The 19677-nt window shown below is 42.4% G+C and overlaps 1 protein-coding gene across 1 annotated transcript; it reads left to right on the forward strand.

Annotated features, from left to right (window-relative positions):
- The first annotated feature begins 7065 nt into the window (after positions 1 to 7065).
- Positions 7066 to 19318, forward strand: FGB (fibrinogen beta chain). The gene is made up of 9 exons (XM_056855049.1): positions 7066 to 7161; positions 7357 to 7377; positions 9409 to 9621; positions 11527 to 11710; positions 12596 to 12823; positions 13509 to 13622; positions 15593 to 15715; positions 16634 to 16919; positions 19066 to 19318. The coding sequence occupies exons 1-9, from the start codon at positions 7066 to 7068 to the stop codon at positions 19289 to 19291; spliced, it is 1491 nt and encodes a 496-aa protein (XP_056711027.1). The 3' UTR covers positions 19292 to 19318.
- Positions 19319 to 19677: the final 359 nt, after the last annotated feature.

Here is a 19677-nt window from a genome sequence, read left to right on the forward strand (position 1 = left end):
GAGTTACTTCTAAGTACACATGAACACATGAGTAGAAAAGGGCAAGAGTCCAGTAGCACCTTAAAGACTAACAAAAATAATATTATATTAATAATATTAATATTAAATAATAACAATATTCTATTAATAATATTAACATTAAATAATATTATTAAATAATAATAATATTATTAAATAATAATATTAAATAATGATAATATTTTTGTTAGTCTTTAATAGTATTTAATATTATTTAATTAATATTTAATAATATTAATATTAAATAATAAATATTATTATTAATAATAATATTACTAAATAATAATATTATTTTTGTTAGTCTTTAAGGTGCTACTGGACTCTTGCTCTTTTCTGCTACTGCAGACAGACTAACACGGCTACCCACTGTGAATTATGAACACATGAAGCTGCCTTATACTGAATCAGACCCTGGGTCCATCAAAGTCAGTACTGTCTACTCAGACCGGCAGCGGCTCTCCAGGGTCTCAGACTAGGGTCTTTCTCATCACCGACTTGCCTACTCCCTTTAACTGGAGATGCCGGGGATTGAACCTGGGACCTTCTGCATGCCAAGCAGGTGCTCTGCCGCTCATAGGGAGTGCAGGCGGGCTGTGCAGAGAGAGGAGCAACCGCACAACCCAGGGAAGTGCTGCTCTTTCTCTTCCTGGTTGCCGCTGAGGTTTGCATCTTTCAGGGTTCTTGCATAGGAAAGGATTAGCAGAATCAGGAGTTTGGAGGCTTATCGGCAAGAATGTCCTAACACTGGAAGACGACTTAAATCGTGGGATTAGCGAGTGGATATTTTTACATTGGTCTCGCAGCGTTGTATAAATTTCAACCCAAGCTACGTAACTATACCAACTCTGACCCGCTGCAGATGTTACAGGGGTGTTTCGTTCAAAAAAAATGGGAGCCCACCAGCTGCATGCTGGGGGAGGGCAGTAGATAGGATTGCCCTATCCTGTGAATTGGGGAACACATGGATTTTCATCCACATAAGCTAGAACTCTCAACATTCGCATGGAAAATCCACACGTTGTCCTATGCATCCAATATAGCAATTATACGTAATGGGAAGGGGCTGTGGCTCAGTGGTAGAGGATCTGCTAGGCCTGCAGAAGGTCCCAGGTTCAACCCCCAGCATCTCCAGTTAAAGGGACTAGGCAGGCAGGTGATGTGAAGGACCTCTGCCTGAGACCCTGGAGAGCCGCTGCCAGTCTGAGTAGACAGTATGGACTTTGATGGACCAAGGGTCTGATTCAGTATAAGGCAGCTTCATGTGTTCATATCCCGCTCTTCAAACATGGCTGCCAAGCCCCTGCCTTGTGTGAATGGAACACTAATGTAACATCTGCAGAGAGGGTTTTCACCAGTGAATGCAATAGTATTCTTACTCTGTCTCTCCACCCCCCCCCCCAAAAGGTCTACAGGGCAGCATACCTGTTCATTCTAGGTTTTAGGCCAACACTTATGTATATAGACTTCTACACCATGCTATTTAAGAAAAATTGCACATAGTGACATTTCTGCTTGCCGTGGAATCTTGGAGGAAGAGCTTGTTCAAGAAATATGGTGATAACCATATCTATTTTCCATCGCCCACCTTGCCTTTCCAACAATTCTTCTGAAACATGGCCAGGCTATTATTTGGTAACATATGGGGAAAGTGGTAAAATTAACCACTCTGTGAGATTCTTATTTGTGGGGGGGGAGTGGACAACTTTATATTTGAGTATTCCAAGGTAGCTACAGATATTACATGTTGCAGACTTCATAAACATATCATCTTAATGCTACCTCTTACATATTTGAACAGTGAAGGTAAGGAACAGCAAGATATAATAATATACAGTATTTACTCAAATGCAAGACTAGGGCCTTTTATGCAGAGACATTTCCCCGCAGGCATGCAGGGAGAGCAAGGCGACCTCTGACTGGCGGAAAAGGCATGCATAATCAAAAGGAAGCCCCAAAGCAGTTGGGGGTAACCGCAGGGCAACGTCCCTGCATGAAAGGCCCAGGTTTTTTTCCAGGTATGCCCCCCCCGCAAAAGAGGGAGGTCTTATTACATTAGCATTCAAATTAAAGCCAGGGAGGGGTAGTGGTTAAGAGTATTGAACTAGTATCTGGGAGACCAGGGTTTGAATCCCCACTCGGGCCATGGAAGCTTGCTGGGTGACCTTGGGCCAGCCATACTTTGTCAGCCTAACCTAACTCACAGGGTTGTTGTGAGGATAAAATGAAGGAGAGGAGAATGATGTCAGCTATCTTGGGTGCCCATTGGGGAGAAAGGCAGAATATAATACTTTTTGTGTGTATAACATTTCTAAGAGGTTGTCTTACATTCACCTTACATTCATCTTCCTTTTGAGTAAACATGATATGCCTTCTTAAGTACAAATTGCATAATAATTATTTCAAGCAGATAATGCTGAATTCTATTACATTTGATAAACTGGTTTCATTTACGTTTTGTACTTCAGAAGGCAGAAACTGCAGTTACAAATTCAGAACAGAAGAGGGCATGAGTTAGCTTTTCACTGACAACATGAAAACTTTAGCAAAGGTCCCATTTAGAGATGGGCAACATCACAGGCCGAATTCCTAGCTCAGTTGTTATGCCCCAGAAATTTCTTTTTACATGGGCCAAGATTTCAATTGTTTTTGCTGCCTTGGACTTCCACTGTTACCTCTCTGAAAATGCTCAATTCTGTCTACTTGATTAAAAAAAAAAAAAACCAGATTTCTTGGAAAGTCTATTGGTGATTTAAAACTTACATGTTCTGTGTGCTGTCCTGCTGTTTGCAGTTTTCTCAGTTATTAAATTTAATTTAGGCTCTGGATGCTGCTATACAATCATTCCCCACACCTCACTTACGATTAGGGTTGCCAGCTCTGGGTTGGGAATTATCTGGAGATTTTGGGGGTGGAGCCTGAGGAGGGTGAGGTTTGAAGAAGGGAGGGACTTCAATGCCATAGAGTCCAGTGCCCAAAGTGGCCATTTTCTCCAGGGGAACTGATCTCTATTGCCTGGAGATCAGTTGCAATAGCGGGAGAACTCCAGCCACCACCTGGAGGTTGGCAACCCTACTTACAATTCTGGTGCATCATAGGTTTTGTAGTTTTCACACTGTGAAAGCTACACTGTGTATACAAATTTCACACACACCCATATATAAAAGCCCATTTCATATGTTCGGCCCAATAACACAATATGTGATTCACTGTGTTTGTGTATCACACGTGCAGCCATTTGTGTAAAGTGTTCATCCCCATGTTCTAATCTCGGGAGTACCTTGGGAGACGTAGGGCCCATTTACGCTTCTCCATAAGGAAGGGCAAGAGCTTGGTATTAGTATTGGCAACTGAAGTGCCCCCAATAAAGGTCTTTTACCTGTGGCACTATAAACTGCCCCTGTGTACATAACAGGTGCAGGAATCCTCCTTTTAGATGTGACACCCATGTAGATAAACGCATGTCAAGAACCGCCCCCCTTCTTCTCTTTTCATCTTCCTTTCCATTCATTTAGTCAGCATAAGCACTCACACATTCCTCTAACTGCAACAAGTAGCAGCTGCCGGCATTTCCTCCGCTCCACTCCACTTTGGTTAGCTTGTTATCTAGTTAAAAGGACTCTGATGTTCCCGGTGAGGGGACTCTCTGTTTGGACCTAACGCATGCGCAATTAGAGAATCGCTTGCTGCCAAAGTTGCTGAGTTGCTGATTTCAATAGCCAAGAATGACACCATGGGAAAATTAGAAATGTATCTTTATTGAAGACAATTGTTAGAAGTGTATAAAAGTTGATCAATGCTGAACTGCAGTGTGATTCTTTCTCTTGCTTTCGGCTGGAGAAACTTGATCCCAGCTTGTACTGTTAAACTGGTACCATTAAATAGCATAAGCTGTAAAAGTAATTCCTGATCTCCAGTGCGTTATCCTTGATCAGATCTACCTGGGGTAATGTTAGGCACAACACAACCAGCCAGTAAAACCCCAGTCGGGAACCAGCTATTAAATTATCTTTGCACTGAAATGAACTGGTTAACAAGGAAGCAACTGGTTGAGCCTTTTTTATTAATTACGTGTGTACTATTGAAAACAGCCTATTATGTGGCTTGGACATTTTATTGTATGTAGATATTCTGATTACTCTTGCCTGTGTATCAATCTTGGCTGATCTATGATCACAACAAATAAATAAACAAAAAATGAAGTAGATCAGTGTATCATAATGTGCAAGTGTTTATACTATATACTGTTAGCCTGGTCCTACAAGGGAGATCTGTGTACAGAAGCAGGCATCTATGTGTGTATAACAGAAGTTGATGCATGTGCCTAGCCTTATACCAGTTTCATTGAACTGACTGGAAGTATCTTTTGATGCAGATGGAGACATGCAAGGGTTGTGTGAGAGTAGCTGCCCAGGAGCAAAGTTGAATTAATACCTTTCTTTAAACTTCTTTACAAAATATGAAGAGATTTCAGGTTTCCAAAACACCCTTCTTTGTTTTTTTACTTAAAGGAAATCAAATAGCTTCCCTCCTTTTTTTTTGTGTTTGCCTTCAAGTCACTTCTGATTATGGTGACACTGTAGGGTTTTCAAGGCAAGAGATGGTTTTCAAGGCAACATCTTCAAGGCAAGATGTTCAGAGGTGGTTTGCCATTGCCTGCCTCTATGTCACGACTCTGGTATTCCTTGGAGGTTGCCAATCCAAATACTAACCAGGGTTTACCCTGTTTAGCTTCTGAGATCTGACAAGATCAGGCTAGCCTGGGGCTATCCAAGTCAGGAAATTTTCTCCTAAGCAGAGTTAAATAAAGAATAAGTTCCTGCTCTGCTTTTTAGAGGCCACTGTTTCCCTGTTTTATTTTAACTTTTTAATGTCTCTTTTCCCCTCTGCGTTGGCCGGGAGTGGTGCAACCGCGCCGTCTTCTCCGAGGCTTCCCGCAGAACTGCCCCCCCTTCAGGACTGGGCTGTAAATGAGATAAAATATTCTTTAAATTATTTGTCTGTGGGGAAACCTCAAATTTGCAGGAAAAACATCAGAGGAGGTTTAATTGTTTTTGGAATGACTACTGAGCCAATTTTTGCAACCTAGTTGACATAAGTGAACAGCAGAAAGTACTCCACATGTTAATCTTTGAAAGTGTGCTTGCTTCCAGGATATGGTGACTATGATGGAGTCTCATTTACGAAAAATCCTGCTACAAATATTTGTTGTCTTCAGGCTACTGTTTGAGGAAATCAGAGCTAAACTTCCTGTTTGCACTGCTGTTTTAAAATGCAGAATTGTCTTGCAACACTTTTTTTTTTGCCATCAAGTCACAACTGACTTATGATGACCCAGTTTAAAATTACATTTCCAAATTAATTTATAACTAGGGGAGCTTCCCCCCTCCCCCTGCTTTAATCCCACAAACATTGTGAGTTATCTGTGGCCTAAAAATCCTGGTCCTTCACATAAACCTATCTTTGATGTAAAAGTCAGTAACTACTGTCCTTGACTTATCTGGCAGAGCTTGTTTAAAGGGCATTGTACCATTGACTGAACAAACCATTAAGACAAATAGTGCTGGGGGTTTGATTTGTTAAAACTGCTGTTTCGTAAGTTGTGGGGGATGTGATGGGGATTCTCTAACACAGTGAGATGACACTTGACCATACCTAGCAAAGGAGAAATGATCTCCTGATTGTAGGGACGCCAACGTCCAGCTGGGACCTGAGGACCCCCCAGAATTACAGCATATCTCCAGTTCCCCTGGATGCTTTGAAGGGTGAACTCTATGGCATTGTGCCCCACTGAGATCTCTGTCCTCCCCAGGCTCTTTCCCAAAATCTCCAGAAGTTTCCCAACCTGGATCCGGCAACTCAATCCCCCCATCCCCCAACTGGTGGCCAAGGGTTACCTGGCAACCCTACTTGATTGCAACTAAAATTCTTCACCAGCTGAAAGAATTGCTGTATTTTCAAATAATCACTAAGTCACTGGTTTTCCTGGCAAAAAAAAAATCTAAGATAAGAAAAGAATATTGTGTTTCCTTTCATAATTGTTCAGAGCAGTCATGAAATTCCTTAATTGTCTGCTAGCCTGATCTGAACAGCAAAAGTATATCAAGGCTTTGTGGTAGATGACCTACAATTGTGTAATTCCCTTTCCCCTCAATAATCAAAGTCCAAGACAAATTGTTTTCCAGAAATGTTGGAAGACATTTTTGCCAGGTCTGGTTTTAAATGGCCAAGGGCAGAGTAGAGGTTGTTTTAATTATTTTGGTGCATATTGTGAATTTTTAAAAATTATTTTGCTTGTTCTTTGGGGTCTTTTTATGTTCTGCTCTATCCTTGTATATCTGGTAAGAGGGCAATTCTATATTGTACCTCTCTGAAATCCTAGGGTGTATTTCTGTAACTGGTTTGCAGCTTTTGTTAAGGAATGGGGATGCATGTTCTCTGCTCCTGACTTTAACCCCTCTTGAAGAAATCTGGTCTGGCATAGTTACTCATGCTTTGGGAATTTACAGACTATTGTCACACACTCCGCCTGGGGTTGCCTTTGAAAAATTCTCAGAAATCAGTTGTTTTAGGGTGGACCCAGTACCCGATACCCTGCTTGCAACAGTCTTTTGTCAATAATAGAACAGTAATTTTATGGCAACGGTGGAAGTGTAATCGTATATGCCTGTGGGTCAGGACTGGTGAAATTTGGGAAGCTGAGAAGAAAAGACAACAGAAGTGGGGTCAGGAGACAGTGACTTCATCACAGTTACTGGTGCTTCTGATCATGTTCTGATCATTATGCTATTTTGAATGACTTCCCAATAATTTCCGCAAAGGAGCAGTCCTATATTTGAAACTCTCTTGTTTTCCTTGTGCATGAGTTATATAGCAATGATGTTGCTCAACTGATAAATCTAGGCACAAAGTGGACAATAAGGTTAAACATTAACTGTGGGAGGGAAGCTAGACCTATCATTAACAAGCCCAAAAACTTTACATTGATCCATTTATATATGGACACTGATTCACTCTTCCTTGGAGAAACAGGAGTGAAAAGCTTCTAAGATGTTCTGCAAAAGCAATTTCATGAAATTACTGCTGCTGTTCCTGCTTTCCATTGTTCTTGATAAATCGCAGTGCGTTTTGGACTATGATGAGGAGGTTAGAATATTAATTCTTTCATATTATATATATACGATTTTTTCCATTTTAGATTTCAGAAGATAAGTGCAAACACTGATACATTTTCACATGCATTAAGGAACTTAAAAGTCAGAAAATAGTATTATAAGTATTTTCAGCTTGTGTGTTTATTTTAATCATTCTTTTTCCTTCTCTCTCCTGTTCCTTCTGTAGGAGTCTACTCTTGAACCAGAGGTAAGGGTGAATTTTTCTTTTCAATTCTGCTAACAAAATTGTAAAAAAGATAGAAACGTTCTTACGATGGTTTGCGTTGCATAAACTAAAGAATATTTGGTAATAATTTGCTACCAGATAATCACACACAGAAATGCTTACCAGTTTTATCAGTTGTTTCTGAAACATTTAAATATTGCTACTCCTAAAGAGACGGGACTCCAACAGAAATTTTATCAATGCATCTAGCTCCAGTGGTATTACTCAAACATAAGTATCTGAGGATCATTCTTTATAGTTATATTACTGTGATTATATTTTTGGATAATGTAGTGTCTACCTACAGTTTGGAAGTGATACGTCATTCCTAAATTTTGTGTGTGGGGGGCAGGAGATCACTTCAGATAATGCACACTGAGACTTGGCATGATTTTCAGAGGTTCTGAACAGCCACAAATCCTAATGAGATGAAGGGAAAGCCCAGCATTTGTGAAAATCATGACTGGATCAGTACGATCCTAAGAACATGTAAGCCCCATTGAATAGAGTATAGTAGGATTCTAAGTATACCTGTTTAGGATTGCTGTCAATACTTAGTGGCTTACTTGGTTGGTTTGTTTGAATAAAAATGACCCAATTGATTTAAAGAATGCCCATGATTAATAGTGCAGCAGATTGGGGTGGGGTGGCAAGCACTGTGGTGGCAAGCACCACAGGTGGCAAGCACTATAATAGAAGAGAGGTTGCTCCTCTTTCACATGGGTGAGATCATCTCTGCTGAGAACCAGCGTGGTGTAGTGGTTAAGAGTGGTGGACTCTAATCTGGAGAACTGAATTTGATTCCCAGCTCCTCCACATGAGCAGCAGACTCTAATCTGGAGAACCAGAGTAGATTCCCCATTCCTCCACATGCAGCCTGCTGGGTGACCTTGGGTTAGTCACAGCTCTCTCAGAACTCTCTCAGCCTCATGGGTTGCTAACCTCCAGGTGGTGGCTGGAGATCTCCCACTATACAACTGATCGCCAGGCGAAAGAAATCAGTTCTATTGCCTGGGGCCAAGCTGTAAATTGCTGATTTGGCAATTGGACTCTGTGGCATTGAAGTCCCTCCCCATTCCAAACCCCGCCTCCTCAGTCTCCACCCTCAAAATCTCCAGGTATTTCCCAACCCGGAGCTGGCTTTCTGGATTAATAATGTCTCCAGCTTGTTCTGTAAGGTCTGAACGGATGATGTCAACCTCACTTACTGTGGGAGGGAGTCCCAACAGTTTGGGCTGGCAGTCAGGATTGCTCTCCTGTAACTTTCTGACATCCTAATCTCAGACCATGCAAGTTCCCATAGGAAGGCTTTCCCAATTGATGTCAAAGCTAGAGAAGATGGATGGGAGTGGAGCCCTCTGGTCCTGGTTTTGACCTTAAGGGACTGCAGGTATTTTAGGGCCAAGCCCTTTAGGGGGTTTTTAAAAGTCAAACCAGAGTCTTGAACTGGGCCCAGAAACAAACTGAGATGGAAAAGCATTAGTTTCATATGTTAATAGCAACAAGGCTGAATCAGGGCTCTAGCTACTGTATTTAGTACCAGCTGAAGTCTTTCTCAACAACTTAGATCCTTTAGTAGAGATGCTGGGGACTGGATCTGAGATCATCTGCATTCAGAGCACCTGCTATAAGCTTTACCACTGAGCCACTGCCCAACCTCCTTTTTTGCTAGGCACACGTTTAAGTGTGGCATTCATCATTTGTGGCTGTTGTATAAAAAAACAGAAGAAAGCCATTTTAAAATCAAAAGTTAATTTTAATAAATGCCACTTTAGTCAGTTTACAGACTGGGAAATGCAAACAAACAAACCTACTTTAAGCAACACTTACAGAAATGTCAAGATCCTCATATGAGTGAATGCCTGGATACATAGGTTATGACTGTTTCTGAAAATACAATCATGATATAGGGTAGAAAAATGGCAGTAAATGCACTGTAGATTTGGTCGTCTTGATTAATACAAATTACGACGGAAGGTGTATGTCTTATTTCTTCCCTTTAATTTTGCACAGGCTGAAGGGGAGGGTGAAGGAGTGGGTGCTCGAGGGCACAGGCCGGTCAACAGACAACGGGAACCAGTTCCAACATTAAGGCCAGCACCTCCTCCTCCTAGCGGTGGCCTTAGATACCGGCCTCGTCCAACCAAAACCCCTGCCCGGGGCCAAGCTGTAAAACAGATCGTTTACCCTGACAGTGGAGGCTGCAGACATGCATCAGAGGAACTGGTAGGTATATTTGATCTGATTCTGCCTTGGGAACAGGCTGTTTAATAGTAGCAGGTCTCTTTCTGCTTTCAGAGGTTACCTCCCAAGTCAGTATGTCCTTACAAGAGTTATGACAGGGGTTGTGTGCCTGTGCATTCATTCCTTGCTGCAGCTCACTGGCGTCACAGGGCATGCAAAGATGTGTTAGAACATTAATTCCTGATGAATGTGGCAGTTTTTGAGCTACTTTCTGCTTGGAATAGTCCCTATATCTTAGAGGTTGGACCCAGAGTCAATTTTCCACTAGTTTTTTTTTGGGTGGGGCGGGGGGAGGTCGATTTCTACTTAGTCCACCTTCCCACTTCAGTTCCCTCTATGTCATTCTTCGGGCATTTCATGGAGGTCTGTAGGCTGTAGTGGGACAAACAGATAGGGAGTTATGTTCTGCTATGGAACCAACTCTAGGTAGTTACATTAATTTTGCTTTTTATGTAACTGTTACTATACTAGCATTGTCATTACTATTGTTTAAAAGTACATCTTATTTACACATTGGGGCACATAATCACTCACCCTCCCATTTCATGATTGTTCTGTTATGAATTATGTGCAAGGAATTGATTATCCAGCATGGTGTAGTGGTTAAGAACGACGGACTCTAATATGGAGAATCGGGTTTGATTCCTCACTCCTTGTAGTGCCCTAATTAACTTAGTTTATAGAGAAAACATATATGCTGTCACATATATGCATATTCACATAGCATAACACACACACACATATATAGATTCTTATGTATAGATCTAGAATCACTTTGCATTATGGGTAACATGTACTTTGGTCAAGCTACATTCATTGCTGAGGAGCCTGCAGTTTGCAGGCAGCTGACTAGGTGAGGTCATTCCCTCTTGGTACAGGCAGGTTTCTTAATTAAACCTGGAGCTTTGATTTAAGACAAGACATGTCATCTTGGAATGTGAAGCTGTGCCTCCTCATTAACCATTAGGCAACGCCTTGAAGAGCATTTTCTATTGGATATGCAAATAATTGCTTATACGTCCAAAAGCAATATTGGACAGGTCAGTCTGACGTGTGTATTACGTTTCTGTAACCACCCATTATCAAAGTCTATATCCATGCTTGCAATCCTTTGATGTGTGTGGAAATTGCTCTGCGCTTTAGGCAATTTTCACCAGCATTTTGTTATATTGGCCAATAAAATAACCTGCTTTGATTCCTCAGCTTCCAACTGTTTTATTGTGATTGAATATTAATACAATAAGACAGAACATTACATCCTCCACATGAGTAGCGAAGTGGTGAACCAGATTGGTTTCCCCACTCCTACACATGAAGCCTGCTGGGTGACCTTGGGTTAGTCACAGTTCTCTTCGAGCTCTCTCAGCCTCACCTACCTCACAAGGTGTCTGTTGTGGGGAGAGGAAGGGAACATGATGGTAAGCCTCTTTGAGACGCCTTACAGGAGTTTAAAAAAAAAAGGTAAAGGTCCCCTGTGCAAGCACCGGGTCATTCCTGACCCATGGGGTGACATCACATCCCGACGTTTCCAAGGCAGACTTTGTTTGCGGGGTGGTTTGCCAGTGCCTTCCGCAGTCATCTTCCCTTTACCCCCAGCAAGCTGGGTACTCCTTTTACCGACCTCGGAAGGATGGAAGGCTGAGTCAACCTTGAGCCGGCTACCTGAAACCGAATTCCGTTGGGATCGAGTAAAAAGTGGAGTATAAAACCCAACTCACCTTCTCCACTTATAAAGTTCCATTCATATGTACCACAATGGTGCAAGCGCCACTTCATTTGTAAGTTCCACTTACCTGGAGGTGTGACTCTGCATTACACAATGTATATAAATATATATAAATACAAACCAACTGCATTCATAACCAGGTCATTGTTATTTTTTTAAAGGGAACACTATGCCCAACTGGGTGTGAGCTGCAAACTGCACTGGTAAAACAAGAAAGAACAGTGAAACCAGCTATTGCGGATCTAGACAAGAGGATACGCGACCTAGAAAGAAGCTCTTCCCATTTCTATGAGTTCACCAATCTACTAGATCAGCGGTTAGTGAAAAGACAGAAACAATTAAAAGGTAACCACTTCCTGTGTTGTTAATCCCGTTAGTAAACTGGTTTGCAGGCAAAGCTGTCTTGCTCTTGGTTTCAGTGTAAAAGACTCCTCCAGAAAACGTTGTGAGGTGAGCTAATGCACCTGACTAGACTTAGCACTGGGTACCCCTTGAGCTACCTGAGTGAAGTCATCCAGTTATGGGCATTGGCATTGTGTTTAATAATTTAGCACTAAACTGTGACATCTCTTTGGTTCATACACACACACTCTCAAACTTTCCCCAGTTTTCTAAACATGTGTAGTGCCTGCGATGTGGCTTGAGTAGATCCATACAGCTTTATGCACATGTGTGTCATTTGAGTGCCTCCAGATGCAACTGATTTGTGAGACACCCAATATTAATTGTGTCATTTTTCAACCTAATATGTTCCCTTGCATAATAAATTGTGAATCTGGTGTGTACTGAAGAAATCACATGTCCTCTTTTGTGTGTGCTGACCTTTGCCCATTTCTATGTAATCTATGTTTTCACAACTGAAACTATGGGCACCTTTTAAGGTGAAATGTAAAATCAGGGTAGGAAATGGAAAAGAGACATAATCCTAGACAAATAAGCCTTTTTTGTTAAGCCTTGGAAATACAAAACCTGTTTAAGCATCATGTGTGAAAATCAGCATGTTATTAATGACCTCATTTGGTCACAGGAACTGGCCCGCAGTTTAAGAAATTAGGGCAATGATACTTGGCCAAAGTAGTGGGTCAGATTAGCCGCTGTGTCCCTCAAATGCTTGACCAGGTAAAAAGCAGAAAGTAAATCTTGATCATGATGTATAAACTAATGTAGCCGGGCTGCCATCTTGTTAATTTTTTTAAAAAACTCTGCTTACAATAATTTTCTTTTTTCCAGATAACGAGAATGTAATTTCTGAATTCAACAAGGAGGTAGAACAGCATTACGTTTTCGTCAAAGAGCAATTGGACAGCAACATGCCATCTAATCTGAAAATACTCCGTAGCATTGTGGACACTTTGCACCAAAAATTACAAAAACTGGAAAGCGTTGTCACATCCCAGTTGGAGGGTTGCCATGCTCCTTGTACAGTTTCATGCAATATACCGGTTGTCTCTGGCAAAGGTAATATTTCACATCCTTTGTTTATCTTGCTCTGCAATTAGATATATAGGCAATCTTCAAGAAGGTGCCAGGGCATTGTGCAGAGGGCCTTCACAGCTTGAAAGAGTTCACAGCCTATACACAACTACACTAGTATTTCAATAAAAATCATAAGGATTTTTTTTTGGGGGGGGGAGCTTTCTAAATTAGAATATATTTAGATAGGAATTGAGGTTTTAAAGTTGTATGTGTTAATATGTTAATGTTTTAACGTTGATGTTGACGTTGTACTGTTTTGTTGTTGGAAGCCACCCTGAGCCCGGCCGTGCTGGGAGAAGGCGGGGTACAAATCAAATCAATGAATTCCCAGGAACGTTGTTGACTTCAGCCACAAACATAATGCACTTTAAACATCCTGTATGTTGGGAGTTTAAGAGCCCCGTGGCGCAGAGCGGTAAGCTGCAGTACTGCAGTCAAAAGCTCTGCTCACTACCTGAGTTCGATCCCAAAGGAAGTTAGTTTCAGGTAGCTGGTTCAAGGTTGACTCAGCCTTCCATCCTTCCGAGGTCAGTGAAATGAGTACCCAGCTTGCTGGGGGTAAAGGGAAGATGACTGGAGAAGGCAGGAATGACCCGGTGTTTGCACAGGGGACCTTTACCTTTATGTTGGGAGTTTAAATAGATTTTGTTGTTTGTTCTTGTTGCAGAGTGTGAAGACATAGTTAGGAAAGGAGGTGAAACATCTGAGCTGTACCTTATTCATCCTGATCCTATTTTCAAACCATACAGAGTTTATTGTGACATGACCACGGAAAACGGAGGTGAGAGTTAAGGAAGTCAAAGTAATGGGGTTTTACTGTCTGTGCTCAGTAGCTTCTGTAAGCAAACATGGGTGTGGTCTGTGATTCTAATTTTGAAATGAGTTAAAACTATAACACACAGTCTCTAAGAATGTGATCCAAGAACCAGCATTGTGTAGTGGTTAAGGTGTCTGACTCAGATCTGTGAAACCCAGGTTCGAATCCCCACTCTGCCATGGGAACTTGCTGGGTGATCTTGGGCCCATCACACACTCTCAGCCTCGACCCTGGCAAGTATTTGGATGGGCGACCTTCAAGGAATACCAGGGGCGTGATGCGGAGGCAGGCAATGGCAAACCACCTCCTAAAGCCTCTTGCCTTGAAAACCCTATGGGGTCGCCATAGTCAGCTGTGACTTGATGGCAAAAAAATAAGACAAGAAAAGAATTGGTTCTTGTAGGTTATCCGGGCTGTGTAACCGTGGTCTTGGAATTTTCTTTCCTGACGTTTCGCCAGCAACTGTGGCAGGCATCTTCAGAGGATTAACACTGAAGGACAGTCCTTCAGTGTTAATCCTTTGAAGATGCCTGCCACAGTTGCTGGCGAAACGTCAGGAAAGAAAATTCCAAGACCACGGTTACACAGCCCGGATAACCTACAAGAACCAATGAACTCTGACCGTGAAAGCCTTCGACAATAACAAGAAAAGAATGTTATAGGGATTTTTAATTTTCAGTGCAATCCTAAGGAAGCTCACTGAACTGAATGGGCTTAGATTGGAGTAACTCTCCTTAGGATTGTACTGTTTTTTGAGATAAGTCCCTCCATAGTTTTATATATTATATACACAATCCTGTCAAAGTTAAACGCTTTGTTAAATTCCAGTGATTCAACAAGAGAGAGATTGAAATCATTTGGGCTAAAAAGCACTGAACTTTGGCTGGATAATATATTTTTTTAGTTTATTTTTGTGTCAAATATGCTGTAACTTGCCCTTGAGAGAGGGCAGAATAAGCATCTCCAGATGCATAACTAGCTCCCAGTGAAATCAATGGCATTTAAGTGTTCACTTAGCCACTAGAGTCCCAGTATTATCAGTAGTATTTAGGGTGGCCAACTCCGGCTTCAGACAATTCCTGGATATTTGGGGGTGGCGCCTGGGGAGGGCAGAATTTGGGTAGTGTAGGTAGCTTAGTGGATATGTGATCTCTATAGTTTACCATAGACTCTGTACTCCAAAGCTGCCATTTCCTCCAGAAAAACTGATCTTTGCAGTCGGAAGATCAGTTGCAGTTCCAGGAGTTCCATGTTCAAGTACTTGAAGGGCTGTCATATAGAGGAGGGTGCCAAGTTGTTTTCTGTTGCTCAAGAAGGTCGGACCAGAACCAACGGGTTGAAATTAAATCAAAAGAGTTTCCGTCTAGGCATTAGGAAGAATTTTCTAACAGTTAGAGCAGTTCCTCAGTGGAACAGGCTTCCTCGGGAGGTGGTAAGCTCTCCTTCCCTGGAGGTTTTTAAGAAGAGGTTAGATGGCCATCTGTCAGCAATGCTGATTCTGTGACCTTAGGCAGATCATGAGAGGGAGGGCATCTTGGCCATCTTCTGGTCACTAGGGGTGTGGAGGGGGGAGGTTGTTGTGAATTTCCTGCATTGTGCAGGGGGTTGGACTTGATGGCCCTGGTGGTCCCTTCCTACCCTATGATTCTATGAGAACTCCAGGCCCTGCTTTAAGGTTAGCAATCCTAGTGGTATTTAGGTTTACCAAGTTCTTCTATGACAAATGAGAGACGTTCCCAACAGATCATATTTATTTCACCCCAGTTATGCTTAGGCTAGTAAAATCAAGCATATTAAGACTCAAAACTCTGAAGTTGAATTAATTATGGCTTTGGAAATGGCTTGTGCTAGGATATTCCACTTTTTAAAATATGAAACAATGTTAGTTAACAAGAGAATCATTACATTTGTATGTCCCTCCCCAAATTTGACAGGCTGGACTCTTATTCAGAACCGCCAAGATGGCAGTGTTGGTTTTGGAAGAACATGGGATTCATACAAAAAAGGATTTGGAAATATTGCGTTCAGTGGTGGAAAGAACTATTGTGACACTCCAGGTGAGAATCTGACTCTGAACAGCTTATAATAGTAAATTGATCCCTGCTGTTTCTGCTTCTGCAGGACATGAGGACTTGTCTCATCTAAAGGTAGTATCTCATCTTATGCTTCAGCTAAGTCGTGCATACTTGTGTTCTTTTTTGTGGGCTCACAAATAGGGGAATTGGTCTTGTCAGTTAGGTCTTGAGCCCAGCGCATGTAAGAGCTAGTTGCCTCATTTGTCTGAGGCTGCTCTCTTGAGCTTCTTATCCACACATAGCGTTTGTAGGGCAAAGGAGTGAAAGACCTTTTTAACAGTTGCCTAGTGTAGAATTCCCCTTCAGGAATTCTTGCATGGAAAAATCATGTGATTTTTTTTTTTTTGGCATGGAAAAATCATGTGATTTTTCATATATCATATCATTTCCACAAAATCACAACCCTTTTGTGTCAGGCAGCTGCTAAAAATGTCTCTCAGCATGTCTCCACTTTACAAACTGTATATTCCAGCTGAGATTTGTGCAAGTGAGTTTTTCCTGTCTGAACTGGAATTTTTATGTAGAGTGATGGATCCAACCAGGTTTTCCACTGATGAAAAAGGGAGGAGGGGAATCCCCTTGACCAACAAAAAGCTATGATGGAGGTCATGGGACTTGCATAGATTAAAGCCATGTGGGACTTGGGCTGTAGTAAGTTAGGGATTTTGTTGAGATTGAATGAAAAAAGCTTGCTGGAGCCAACCCATAGTTAAACTCATTGTGCAGATAGGCTTTCTCTTGACATTCTTTAATGTATTTTTCCTTGCATATGGGATTCAGCCCCATGTTTGCCTCAATTCTCTCGCCTCTCTCTCTATCAGGCTGCCCTTCCATTCTAATATAGAGTCCTCAAAGCTTTCTTGAAAGTCCTTCAGCCAATTTGTTTTTGTTGTGTCGCAGGTGAATATTGGCTTGGAAATGAAAGAATCAGCCAGCTGACCAAAATAGGACCTACCGAAGTTTTAATTGAACTGGAAGACTGGAATGGTGATAAAGTTAAGGCACATTATGAACGATTCAGCGTTCAGGGGGAAGCAAACAAGTACCAGCTCTCTGTTAGTAACTATAAGGGCACAGCTGGAAATGCACTTATGGAAGGAGCTTCACAGCTGCAAGGCGTGAACAGAACAATGACAATCCATAATGGCATGTTCTTCAGCACTTTTGACAGAGACAATGATAGATGGTATGTATATTTTCACTTGGAGTTCTTCTTCACATATTAGAAACGTCTGTTTCTCGATATCCATTCGCTGTATTTTCAGCTTTTCTACCCCTCTTTTATCTTTTTGTCTTGCCTGTTGGTGTGATTATCTCCTTACTGTGTTCCCAGAGGTGCAAATGGTGGCTTGATACATGAAAGGCTAAAAGAAAAATATGTTGTTTTTAATTGTGAGGAACCTGTACTGAAGATTTGGCATTCAGAGCTATGTCAAAGGCGAAGGGAGAAGGGAGGCTGGGTAATTAAATGGGGATAAAAATATACATATGATAAGTTGCTTAAAACTAATGCGATGGTTGGCATGATAGATACTTAAAATGGATAGACTATCATTTTAAAACATGTGTAACTGGAGATTGATTGCTTTACAACTGCAAATGCTGCAATTCTGTACTCACCTAGCATTATACAGCAGCCACTGAAATCACTGGGCTGGATCCAGTAAATCCTTTCCACTAAGCATGTTGGAGGATGTCTTTCTCCATCTGGAGAAGGCTTAGGACAGTGGTGGTGAACCTATGGCACGCGTTCCAGAGAGGGCATGTAGAGCCCTCTCTATGGACACGCGAGCCGTCACCACAGCACAGAAAAGCAGCCCCAGCAGCAGCAGGAGAGGCAGTGGGAGGGATCCCCCGAGCCGGAGGGATCCCCCGAGCCACCTCATGGTGGTGACCCTTGCCCGCAACCCCGGCTCTTGCACCGGGCAGCCTCTCCTTCTTTTGGCAGACACGAGGGGAGGGGTGGGGGGGAGAAAGTTGAGCTCCCCAGGTCCTCTCACTGTCACCGGGGTGCCTGCGAGCTTCCCTCTCTCTCCCCCTCGGCTGTGCAGGGTGACTTTGCTGTGGCCGCCCCCCAGGTGCTGGGACCGGCCGGGATGGCTGGCTGCGTGTCCGGGCTCTTCTCGAGCAGGAGCCACCGTGCCACTCCTGCTTTGCGCCGCCAGTGTCTGTCCTGCACAGTGCGAGCAGCAGCGAGATTGGAGCTGGCTCCAGCTGCCTGTGCCGCCCCCGGCCCTGCCCTCGGAGGAGGAGTCCCGCCGGGGCAACCTCCGCCCGCGCTTCTCACCCAGAACTGCTGCTGCTTGCGCGGCCTGGCCAACTTCCCTGAGGCTATGATTGCCAAAGATAGGACTTTTTGGAGGACTTTGATTCATAGGCACTTAACACACACACACGATTGCCAGCTCCAGTTGGGGCCTGGGAATCTCCCGGGATTACAACCGACCGCCGCTCTACACAGATGAGTTCCCCTGGAGAAAATGGCAGCTTTGGAGGGTGGATATGGCATTTTACCCCACTGAAATCCCTCCCCAAACTCCACTGTCCCCCAGATCTCCAGGAATTTTCCAGCCTGGAGTTAGCAACCGTACCCCCAGGGCATACTCCTTACAAGCACAGTGTGTTTTTCCCAGGAGAAAACTGTTCCAAAACCTCAGTATTCAGGTTAAATTGCCATGTTGGCACTTTGCAATAAATAAGTGGGTTTTGGGTTGCAGTTTGGGCACTCGATCTCTAAAAGGTTCGCCATCACTGGCTTAGGAGAAGGGGGTACTTGAAACCAGCCCATTCTGTCCTAGTTGGCTAAGGAGCTCGTGTTTGTACCTGTAAAGTGTTCGTTTTCCAGAGCTGTATGTAGCTTGGAGAATGTTATCAAGAATACAGTAGACCCTCACTATTTGTGGGGATCACTGTGAATGACAACATCTGTGAATACTGGGAGGCAGATAATCTGCTGCCTCCTAGTAGCATAACAGCCATATTTCCTGCAAAATGTAAATTTACAATGGAGACATGGTAGAAGCAAAAACCTGCTGGAACCACATCACAGGATCGGACCATGAATATTTGAAATAAAAAATCAAGAATCTGCAAATGATGAGGGTCTACTGTATGCAGTATGTTTTGTCTGGGGAACTGTAAGGTGATGTCCTGGGATAGGAATGTTAATTTAATAGGGCTGACCTTGTTCAAGAATGATATAACTGCCTCTGAATCCACAACTTCATATCTGTTGGAAGATAAGAGGATATTCACAGGGAATGTACCTGATGCCTTCTGAGTGGGCATATGTTCTGATCAACATCCCTGATTTTGTATATTTTTCTTCACAGGACCACAGACCCCAAAAAACAGTGTGCCAAGGAAGATGCTGGTGGTTGGTGGTATAATCGCTGTCATTCAGCCAATCCAAATGGCAGATACTACTGGAATGGAGTGTATACGCCAGATATGACAAAACATGGAACAGACGACGGAGCTGTATGGATGAATTTTAAAGGGTCCTGGCATTCACTGAAGAAAGTGAGCATGAAGATTCGGCCCTTCTTCCAACAATAATTATTATAAAAATAAATAGCAGCAAAATTTTGTACTCGCATCTATTTCATGATACTTGATCTTGACTTTTCATTAAAGTAGTAAAAAATATTACCCCACTATGCATATAGGCTTAAATGCATTATGTATAAAAGCCGAGTTATTATGCATAATATGGGACTAAAAGTGTGACACTAAAACAGCTTGCAAATATTATTTGTGATATGAACAAGACTGGCACTACTGAAAGCGTTTAGTTTGCACAATTTGTTTTCAGTATTAAATTTTTCTACTCCATTTAAAATCAGATTCAGTCTTGTGATACCTTGAAGACTAAAGGCTTTTTATTCTAGCATTCGTTTGTGGACTAGAATTTACTTGGTAAGTTGCATGTAGCGAGACCTCAT

Source organism: Euleptes europaea, chromosome 9 (genome assembly GCF_029931775.1).
Source record: "Euleptes europaea isolate rEulEur1 chromosome 9, rEulEur1.hap1, whole genome shotgun sequence".
NCBI classification, from domain to species: domain Eukaryota; kingdom Metazoa; phylum Chordata; class Lepidosauria; order Squamata; family Sphaerodactylidae; genus Euleptes; species Euleptes europaea.